The 12060-nt window shown below is 29.2% G+C and overlaps 1 protein-coding gene across 1 annotated transcript in view; it reads right to left on the bottom strand.

The window, feature by feature from the left end:
- The window catches only part of LOC135954936 (carbohydrate sulfotransferase 11), a 45367-nt gene that overhangs the window by 11469 nt on the left and 21838 nt on the right, over positions 1 to 12060 (bottom strand). The window contains exon 2 of the mRNA XM_065505184.1: positions 3583 to 3711. Within this exon, the coding sequence (XP_065361256.1) occupies positions 3583 to 3711 (129 nt within the window). The remainder of the gene's footprint in view (positions 1 to 3582; positions 3712 to 12060) is intronic.

A 12060-nucleotide genomic window follows, 5' to 3' on the forward strand; every position in this document is an offset into this window, starting at 1 on the left:
AGGTATTTACAAGTCTTACAACCAACTACAAAAATTCAGATTGGCTGTGGGAACGTGCAAATTAATTGAAACTGACTGGCGAAACAATGAAATACAAATCAATTACTGAAACATTGAAGGTTGGATCACAGATAATGTTTCTCTGCAACATAAACGCATCAAAATTATGCAACGGAACACGATTGACCATCAAAAAATGTTCACCAAATTTAATTGAGGCAACAATCATCGGTGGCAGATTAAAATGCGAAGACGTAATGATTTCACGCATACCAAAGATTTCCAACGAAATTATTGTAAGGGCCAGCAACGCGGACCGGTTCAGCTAGTTGTCTTATAATAATTAATATCGTGATGAAATTGGACGTAAACAAGATTTACATGAACCTAAATATTTCTACCCAGTTTTGTGCCGATCGGTCCATAATTGACCTCAACCCCATATAACCCCTATATCAGAAAAATATTTTATTGTCAATAAATAATTTATATATAATGATATTAACATAAATTTCTACTAAAGTCATTTAAAGTTTTAAGAAATTAATCACTCTGTCAAATTCTGTACAGTTCGGTATTTAAGTAGTCATAGAAGACCAAAGCAACTTATTGATGTTGGGTCTACAAGATCCGGCACAGCCGAATATACTTGTTGTTTAGCATCATTATCTTATGTTTAGCTCATTATCTTATGCTGAAGAGAATTTGACAATTACGAATTGTCTGCTATGATGGTACTTTAAACATATTGAAATATTATTTTTTATAACTATTTATGACATTTATTTTAGAACATCCTGTGAATACCCCTAATATAAGTATAACATATTAATTTATATGTAATAAAAATGCAATAGATATTTATATATAATACAGATAATATAATAAATTTATAGAAATAAAACATTTATTAAATAACAACATTCAATATATTAAAAAAAAAAAAAAACAAATACAAATTAAATAAATTGATTAAAAAACACATTTATTTATATATTATTTGATTAGTGATGTTTTTTTGTATAAAATATTAATACAATTAAAAAAAAGTAGTAAAAGAAATATGTTTGTTATGTTCTATTTTAAAAAAAATCGTATAAACAAAATTTGAAATTTAATAACACTATGCAACAAATGGAGACTTTTGGAAAAACACAAGATCATGACAGTATAGGTTCGACTCTACTACCAAAGGGTAGTACAACCCTATACTCAGTTTGCCCATTTTGGTGACCGATTTTTTTTTATGGGCCCCCAAAGTTTCTGAAAATCAGTGGGGCCTCTAAAAAAGGTGTCATCAGGTTTTGGTTAACAGCTAATTCAGACTTTGTGCTACGGCTTAACTTTATATGGCAATAATATAGCTAAGAGTCCGCCAAATAAATTTTGTTAAAATTTGTTTCCAAAAAATAGCTTTTTCGTGCACTTTTGTTGAAAAAATATAGGAAGAAAATTTTTTTTTTTTACTTTTTTTAGAATAACTTCCAGGGACTCCTAATTTTTCAATAACAATATCTCGCAAAGTTGTAGCTACGGTAAATTTGAATAACTCTTGTGAACATATCAATGCATTCTGAATGTGTCTAGTCACTCTACATAGCACATAAAGATCACTTTGTACCTTAACAATTTTCGTTTTTCCTATTTTTTGACGCTAAAACAAAGATTTTTTTGTAAAAATAGTATTATCAAGTCCACACTTCTATGTTGTGCTGTATTATTTACTCGGCTGAGGTGTTCGGAATGGGGATCAGTGGGTGGACCTTCAATGTCACACATTTATAAAAAAATTACCAAAAAGTCATTTATGATCCGAATGAGCTGCAATTTCAAATATAGATAGACCTTGAGAAGGTCTACAAAAAATATGATTTTATCTGTAGTTATCTCTTTTAGTTCAAGAGATATTTGGGTTTAATATTTTTTTAAATTTTGCCCGATCTTTTTTTCGTATTTTAAATTTGATGGGCCTACGAAAGGTCGAAATTTGTTTTTTTATATATGACGTATATTTGCGATAAAATTCTAAAGAAAATAAAACAAATCTGATAACAATTATTTCGTCCCTATAAAAAGTTACACGCATCCAAAGTTGAAGCATCTTTTTATATATTTCAACTTTGTATGCGTGTGTTTTTTAAGTTTTTTCCCAAAAAAGTCCCCATATTTTTTCTTTTATAAAAAACTAATTTTCTTCGGGACTATATACATTTTTTTATGATCTGGTAAGAGAACTTAATGCAAAAACATATAAGGTAAAATTTGACTAACTGAAGCGGACATTGTACCCCCCAGCCCTATCCAAACTTGGGCAATTTTGAAAAAAAAAATTAGGTTTGAGTAAAAAATTCTAAAAACGCAAAACACCGAACCTCAAAAGCTCATCACATTTGTATAGCCCCATATGTTGTTTATATACATACAGAACGTTTTTACTATCATGCTGTAAATAACGTCAAAGTGGGCTATTTTCTAAAAAAAACTTAGTTTTTGGAACAAATTTTCGCCGTTTTAGGAATTTCGGTGTTTAAAAACAAAGAATGGCAACATTAGTGATGCCATTGACTTAGGAATATTTAGGTCTATATTACTTCCAAATTTTATTGTGATGTCTGTAACTGTTCAAATTTTACATTAATTCAAAGTTTTTATTTTTCTTGATGGAAAATCACCATTTTAAAATATTATTAGTTTTTAAGGTAAATGACGTCACAAAATTATTCATTTCACTAAAATGTCAATCTTTAAGTCATAAGGTTTCCACCGATATCAAAAACTTATATAAAAAGCTTATATTTACACTTCAGAAGTTCCACAAACCTTGCCCACTTTCAAAAATTTTAAAGTTTTTTCATATCTTGCATCAAGCCGGTCTTGCATGATCAAGATTGGATAAAGTTATGCGCCCGGATCATACCGATAATGATTTGCCCATTCTTCGTTATTCCAGCACAATAGAGAAGTATACACTCGAACATACATTTTTAGCAAAAAATTATTGTTTTAGAGTCAAAAATGAGTAAAAAACTACAAATTTTAAGCTACAAAGTGATTTTTGACAGCTATTTAGAATACCTAGGTATGTTCGGATTGCATTGATATGTTCACGAGAGTTATTCAAATTTACCGTAGCTACAACTTTGCGGGATATTGTTATTGAAAAATTAGGAGTCCCTGGAAGTTATTCTAAAAAAAGTAAAAAAAAAAAATTTTCTTCCTATATTTTTTCAACAAAAGTGCACGAAAAAGCTATTTTTTGGAAACAAATTTTAACAAAATTTATTTGGCGGACTCTTAGCTATATTATTGCCATATAAAGTTAAGCCGTAGCACAAAGTCTGAATTAGCTGTTAACCAAAACCTGATGACACCTTTTTTAGAGGCCCCACTGATTTTCAGAAACTTTGGGGGCCCATAAAAAAAAATCGGTCACCAAAATGGGCAAACTGAGTATAGGGTTTTACTACCCTTTGGTAGTAGAGTCGAATCTATACTGTCATGATCGTGTGTTTTTTTCACTGTTGCACTGTGTAATCAGTTTATTTTTATTGTATAATTTTTTGTGTTTGTTTGAATATTTACTTTATCATATTTGGAAAATCTTTTTCTAGAATTCCCTGTAGCCGCTATGGTTAGATCCTTATTTTTGCCGAGCAACATGACCGGATAACGAAAAGTTTGATCGGCAAAATTATCCTTGACTTTTGTGGCCTAAAAATTTCAATTAATTAAATATTTATTTGCCATTAATTAACAAAATTAAAAGTCTTAGTTGTTGGTGTTTTATTTTTTTTAAATTTGTTTCAACAATTAAAAGATGCCAGCAAAAATATCTAACAATAAATACAATAAAAGCGCAGATTATGTTAAATTAAAATGAAATCATAATCTTACTTAATAGGAAGGTCTTAAAGAATAGCAAGTAGTTTATAGTTTTTAAAATTCAAAAAGGATTTATCTTCCAAAAGGATTTGGTTTGTTAAGCAAAGTTTCTTATTAAAATTATTTTATTTTAAATATAAGTACTTAAGTATCTAAAGAAATGCACTATTTAAATATCTTTTACGAGTACAATTTTCAATTGTTTTGTGTAAAATATTTAAAATATTGTTTAAATACTCGTACATACTAAGTTTAGCTAAGAATTTTAATAGGTTTTAAGTTAAAAAGGATTATTATATGAGTAGATTTGTTTGGTAGTTTAACAAAAAGCTGCTTAAGTGATATGAAAGTGATTGAAGTACTATGTATACAAAACTTTTTAAATATCTAAACGAATGCATTCATTAATTAAAGTGGCTTTGGAATGAAATATGTACGCATTGTGTATTTTAAGAGCATGCATTTTTATATGTTTTCAAGAGCGATTTCTAACTAAAACTTAGAAATGTATGTAGATGAAAGAATACATTTAATTTTCTATATATGTAAATTAAAATTGTTCAACTACAATGACTAAAATGATTATCAAATTATTCCAAATAGAACTGCAACTATCCTATTTTTTTTATCGTTATTAAAATAAACAGTGATAATGGTATTCCACCAGTATCAATGAGGATTTATCCAAATTAAAATACAGGCGGTTTGTGTAAACGACGAAGAACAGGAACCGTTATGCAAAGTCCTACTTCACACACGCGCCAGAACGAGACGCAAACGTCTTAAGAATTAATGAGAATGAAGCGCAAATTGTTGTTAATCAACCCAGGCCATATTTTGCGACTGGTCACATAGTTGAATACTCTTTTCGTGTTTTCTAAATTCTCACTCATTCAGGATAACCTGTCCCCAATTACATGTTTATTGGATCATTTTAATAGAAAAATCGAAAAGTACCATTTGTGTATTATAATTCATTTCGAATTATTATAAAATCTTAAGAAAGTACCATTCGATTAAACAAAAAGTACCATGAGTTTCTAACTCACTCAGTACCATATAAGCTTAATTTCATATTTCTATATCAATTATTATAAAAAAAAACTTATTAACGAAAAAGTACTATTTATTCTCTACTGATGTAACTAAATTTTATGTCCATTTGTTAAATAATTTAAAATATAAAAAAAGTACCATGAGGAATAAAAGTACCAATTTTTTCTCTTCTCTCTTGAACACACGCCAAGTTTGAATATACAAAATACACACAGTGAGGCCTCGATTATCCGTGATTCGATTAACCGGCAACATCAATTATCCGGGAAAGAAAAAGAAAATATTTTTGGATCGATTAATCGTAATTAACTCGATTATCCGGGATTATAAGCAACATTTTTTTCGATTATTTTTGAACAATCAAACACAATGTGAATAAATCGAAAAGGGGAATTACCTCGACTTTTAAAGTTTTGTGTAGAAAGTGATTCTGTTATTGGCTTTCGATCTTTCCTGAAAGAACGAACTCCAATTTTTGGATTAATAGTGAATGAAAAGGCTAAAATATTCCACTCAAAATTAAACAAAAAAACGATATGGAATTCACAACCTTAATGCTGCAGGAGAAAAATTATTTTTGTGGAAAAATTAAATGAATTCATATCAATGGAAAAACTCAACAATGAAAACATTACTGTGAAATTTTTCCCACCAAATGTTATGTCTTTCCGATGGATCAGGGTGCAATATGGGGCTTTAAATGTCATTATCGAAGAACTCTAGTGTAAAAACTTGTTACGTCAATCAACAGAGAAGAATTCAAGAAAGCACTGTTCTCAATTAATAATGCTTGGAACGCTATTACTTCTGCAGTTTTGAGAAATGCGTAGAATAACTTAATCTGTCCAGAAAATGAAGGGGTGTAGGCATATGTCCGAAATTTAATTAAATCCTTAAATAATTTTATTATTACTGATATAATTATGTAATTACAACAATATGTATTAAAAAACTACTCAAAATTGGTACTCAATAACCGGGAAAATTGATTATACAGAATGATAATCGAGGTCCCACTGTACTACATTTTGGAGAATTTATTTGTGATGTACATATATATTTATTGTCTAAAGAAGAATATGTTTTAAAAAGTACCTAACTGTTTACCCATATTTGGCCTAATTCAATCCAAATAACAACCTGTTGTTTAATTTTTGTTTGAATTATTAACATTTTATGAAAAAAAGTACCAGATAAGATGGGGGTATATTGATTTTGTCATTCCGAACAAGTAACAAATTTCATGTGCTCCTAAAAAATATTGAATAAACCTATTTTACTTTGTCAGTTATTAAAATAACTTATTTATTATGCAGTGGAGCTATTAACTCAAAATTTAGAATTATGACGTTGTTACAGCAAATAAGCGACATCTATTATATCCTCAGAAGATTCCGAGACGATCTAGCTATGTCCGTCTGTCTGTTGAAAACACGATAGGGCCCAAGCGATACGATCTTGCAGGCTGAAATACTCTCCATTGATAAGTCTTGTTTGGTATTGAAAATGAGCAATATCGGTCCATGATTTCACCTAGTCCCATACAAGTGTCCCCGCGGAATTCTGTTTTAGCAGTCATAAATATGTTGATTCTGCCGTAATCCTGATAAAAATTAGATCTATGTATTTCGAAATTTTACTGTAAACTATGACGGAAATCGGTCAAGATTTGTCCCTTTTCCACATACAAGGTACCCTCAGAAAATTACTTGACATTCATAATTGTCTTATAATAACACTATCCAACAAATTGAGACTTTTTGATTGGAACAGAATAACCCTATAATTCTGAAAGGGCATGGCGAGTAGATAATTTTTGTAGAATAAACTTATAGTCCAGCCGGTCTGAAATTTTTTTTACGGTGGGTCAAAGTTTTAGTTTTTTGATCGATGGGAGCATTTTACTAACTGAAAAAATGTAGTAAGTTAATGTCTGAGAGAATTCTTATTGTCAGAGTTATATTGTGGATTATTTGTGTGAAAGATCTTAACCCTCTATCTCCTCTCTTTAGAGGTCAATTTGAAAATCAAAAAAAGTTCTTTCAAAAAGGACATTTAAGTATTAAAATATTTTACGAAAACTTTTGCCGGAAAATTTTAGTGGGGGTCACCAAAGATACCAAAGCCCTTTACGCTTAATAAGCAAAATCACACGCCACCTCGGGTATCATATTTTTAAAAAAAATCCAAGTATGATCCGAATGAGCTAAAATTTAAAAATTTAAGCAGATATACTCTTTTAGTTCAAGAGATATTTAGGTTTATTTATTTTTTTTTTAATTCAGCATAAAGGTTCGAAATACAACTTAATAAAAACAACACGCATCCAAAGTTGGAACATGTAAAAATGTCCGTATTTTTTACGTTTTTTCAAAAACAAATTTTGCATGGAATATATAAAAAAAGGGAGCAAGGTTTGTGGAGCTCCTGATGAATACTTAAATATAAGCTTTTTGTACAAGTAGTTGGTATTGGTGAAACCTTAGCACTTGAGGATTAATAGTTTAGAAAAAGGAAATAATTTTATTTATTTTCCGGACGTCATTTACTTTAGAAACTAAAAAATTATAATATAGTTATTTTCCATGAACAAAAATGTAAAATTTGAATTAATGTACAATTTTAACGGTATAACAAAATTGGAAAATAATGTAGATCCAAATGTCATTAAATCAAAGGCATATTCAGGCCTGTCACAGAATTTCATTCCGATCGAAAGTGGAATTAATTCCGTATTTTGCTTCTTCAGAAAAAGCTAAACGAAAAATTCTTTCGGAATGAAACCACTTTCAGTTTTCAAAGTGGAATTTATATTTGATTTTAATTATTTGGTTTTCTAAAATTTTTAATCAATTTCTGTACCAAAACCTTCACATTTGTTTTAATATGAAAAACGCTGTCAAATTAAAATCAGAAATGCAGAATTAAGAAATATTTTTGGAATTAATAAATTACACGGAATCTGAAGAACCTAAAATGAAATCGATCGGAATAAAAACTAAGGAATTGAAACCATTCCGAACAAAATGTGTGACAGGCCCGATTAATATTCAAAATATTTTTATTTTCAAATACCAAAATTTCTAAAACGGAGAAAATGTATTCCAAAAACTGAGTTTTTGTTAGAAAAGTGCCTACTGTAACGTTATTTACCGTGGTATAGTAAAAAAACTTTGTAGGTATTTAAATTTAAATCCCCATAAAAGGCAAAAACTACATAGATGTCGGGTATACAAGATTCTATGTGTATTGGTTCAAAATATACATATGGTTCTAAAAAAAAGTATCAACATGTGTACAAAGTACATTTTTTTATGTAGATGAAGATGAATTTAAATTGATTCTTGTATATCCATGTATATATGGGGGATTCCACGTCAAATGAACCAACTGTCTTCCGATCGGGATGAAATTTGCACCAAGACACAATTTTTCGACAAGATCGGTCAAGAACTCTCGGAGTTAGAGGCGGTCAAAATTTTACATTTTGGCCAAACATGTGATTTTTCTCATCCATGTAACTTATTACCTATTGTTCTTAGCAAAATGTGTCCAAAATAGTTTAGATAGCTATTTCTTCAATCTTTCGAAAAAAAAAAATATTTAAAAAAAAATAAAAAAATTTTAATATTTTTTTCCGAAATCAAAAACTTTTTTGACTTTTTTTTAAAATGGGCCCTTTTTTTCTTAAAAATATTTGGTCGATTAGTGGGATGCGAGTTCGATATCTATCAAAAAAAAAATGTTTTGTAACTCAAAACATGCAACTTTTGACTTTTTTTGCAAAATCAAAAACTTTGTTGACTTTTTTTTCGAAATGGGCCCTCTTTTTAATTTATTTTGTTTTTACTCAACAGAAAGCTCAGATATTTTCCTTGAAGACCTATTTAGTTGCTTAGTGGGATGCAAGTGGGATATCTATCAAAATAAATGTTTTGTAACTCAAAATATGCAATTTTTGATTTTTTTTTTTGCAAAATCGAACTTTTTTCCAAAATGGGCCCTCTTTTTAATTTGTTTTTTTGCTCAAATGGAATCTTAGGTCCATTCCTTTCAGAGGTTTTTGGTCTCTTAGTGGGATGCGAGTGGGATAGTATCAAAATAAATGTTTTAACATAAAAAATTGTATGTCTTGAGTTACATAATATTTATTTTTATAGATAGACCAGCTCTTAAAGGATGGACCGATTTTGATGAAATTTTCACGGAATCTTCAGAAAAGCCTTTTGGGTAACAGTATAAAGTCAGATATTTGATTTTCGGTCTGTGATAAACAATTTTGTTTACTCTTGCATATTAGGTGCATAAATACGAAATTTCCATACTGAATTCATTGGAACCAGCCGAAATGTCACTACATGTATTAACATTGAAGGTTGGTTCACCGACTATGTGCGACACTGTATACAAAATCGAGATCAAGATGCAATATAAAACACATGTTTTCCAAAGGCCAGCAACGCGGACCGGGTTCAGCTAGTGTATTATATTAGAATAAATAAGCTTAACGAATTTACCCGTTTTTATCCCCCAACCCTTCGAATTTCCAAAAATCCCTTCTTAGTGGACCTGTGGAGGAAGAGGGAAACAAATAGTTAAAATTTAATCGTTTGGGCTGGGCTATGTTATATCTGTCAGTCACTCAGTAACGTTACTCTTTTATATATGGGGCATTTCACATTAAGTGAACCAACTTTTGAAATCGATGTCTTCCGATCGCGATGAAATTTGCACCAATGTTAGTTCTATTGGATAGTAATTCGGACACCATTTTTCAACAAGATCGGTCAAGAACTCTCTGAGTTATAGGAGGAAATTTTGACATTTTGGCCAAACAGGTGTTTTTTTTATCCATATAACTTATTACCTATTGTTCTTAGCAAAATGTGACCCAAATAGTTTAGATAGCTATTTATGCAATCTTTCGAAAAAAAAAATTAAAAAAATTTAATAAAATATTTTTGATTTTTTTTTTTAAATCAACAATATTTTTGACGTTTTTTTCAAAATGGGCCCTTTTTATTTTTTTTAAGAAAGCTTAGGTCTTTTCCTAAGCGACCTATATGGTCGCTTAGTGGGATGCGAGTGGGATATCTATCAAAAAAAATATTTTGTAACTCAAAATTTAAAATTTTTGAATTTTTTTTCAAAATCAAAAACTTTGTTGACTTTTTTTAAAAAAATGGACCCATTTTTTAATTTTTTTTTGCTCAGAAGAAAGCTTATGTGTTTTCCTTTAACACCCTTTTTGTCGCTTAGTGGGATGCGAGTGGGATATCTATAAAAAAAATGTTTTGTAACTCAAGACATACAATTTTTTACTTTTTTTGAAAAATCAAAAACCTTTTTGACTTTTTTTTTCCAAAATGGACTCTTTTTTTTATTATTATTTTTTTTTCTCAAAAGAAAGCTTAGGTCTTTTCCTTTAAAACCTTTTTGGTCGCTTAGTGGGATGCGAGTGGGATATCTATCAAAATAAATGTTTTGTAACTCAAGACAAAGGTTTTTAAATTTGCACTATTTTAATTTTTTTGATATTTGTGTGTAAACCTTAAAAATTAAACTTACGCAGAGAAACTAGACACATTAGCCTTTCCGATGGTATGTAACATACCCAACTAAAATTTCATAGCCTCGATACTGTAATACCCATAATATGTTAACCTCAGGAATAAAAATATATATGTATATTGATAGATTACCAATCTTCGCAACAAATCCAAATTGTTATAAGGATTCGATAAGATTTGAGGTTACAACATTGTTGGAAGATCCTTCTATATCAATAAATAGAGCTGTAGTAAATAAATCTATATTTTGATTTAGGAATGTTCTTGTTGATACTTCCAGTTGTCATTGTATCGACAACTCAATCTAAGGGTTTCAATAAGAAACGTGTTATGGTTTCTGATATAAGGACAATCGAGTCAGTATTGAAAGTTCATTAAAACCGAGTGTGAAATAATGTTTAATTAAATTTAATTTACAAAAGTAATCTATACTTTTGAAAATTATAGATTATATTCTTTTAAATACTATGTATGTCGGTGTTAATGAAAAACTCTGTTTAATAATACTCGTACGTATATATGTAGGTCTGTAATTGTTACATTTTGTGATGATTTCTTTTTTTATTATTTTACATACAACACATTTAATTACCTACATATTCATTCTGCTTAATATTCTCCTGGTGTGATCTAATATTTTTTAGCAAATGACTGAAGACAATTATTTTCTCATTAGTGGTTGGGTTTCTTTTTATCATTTTCTTGTTTTCTTTTCAAACATTTTATTGTAGTTTCTGCGAAGTATAGGTCAAGTGTAAGTTGAAATATAAATAATAAACGTTTGTGTGATTTTAGCACCTTCTAATAATAAAATTTCTAACATTAATTATGCATAAAGAATATACGAGTGAGTAAACGACAGTGTGTCATGCATAAGACGGCCAGAATGACCTTCTTTTATTTTCTATTCTCTATTTTTTTTTTATAGTTTTTCGAGTGTGTGTAAATGCTTAAATGGCTGGTAGGGGATTTAGTTGAATAATATTAGTTTATTAATGGTTTGGTAACATGTGAAGATATTAAAATTTTCCAAAAATAACCCTTAAGAAGTAGACAATATAAATATAGATTGATTTACATTTTTAGAAAAAATGTGAAAATTATAGTTTTTATTTACTAGCCACAAATACCAATGTAAATAAATTTATAGTTTTTCTGATTTAATTTGTCTGGCATGACATGAAACTATGACACATTATTCACGTATGTCTGTTTGTACTTGTGTTGTCACGAAGATTTGTTACCCTATTTAAGTAATTAGTTTGAATAATACATAACAGGTCTATATTTAAAAATGTGTAGCCATCAAAAGTTTTTATATAAATTATTCCAGGTCATGAATAAATTATTTATAAATTGGATTATTTCTATCATGAAAAACTGTGATTGAAAAGAAAAATAATTAGGTCTTAAGCGGTATAAAATTTCAATATTCAAGTCCTAAGGTTTTCATCAATATCCCATACAAGCAATATATGAAAAAACGTTAAAATTTTTCAAAGGGGGCATGGTTTGTGGAGCTTCTGAAGAGTAATTATAGGCTTTTTATATA

The sequence above is a fragment of the Calliphora vicina genome, chromosome 3 (genome assembly GCF_958450345.1).
Source record: "Calliphora vicina chromosome 3, idCalVici1.1, whole genome shotgun sequence".
In the NCBI taxonomy this organism is placed as follows: domain Eukaryota; kingdom Metazoa; phylum Arthropoda; class Insecta; order Diptera; family Calliphoridae; genus Calliphora; species Calliphora vicina.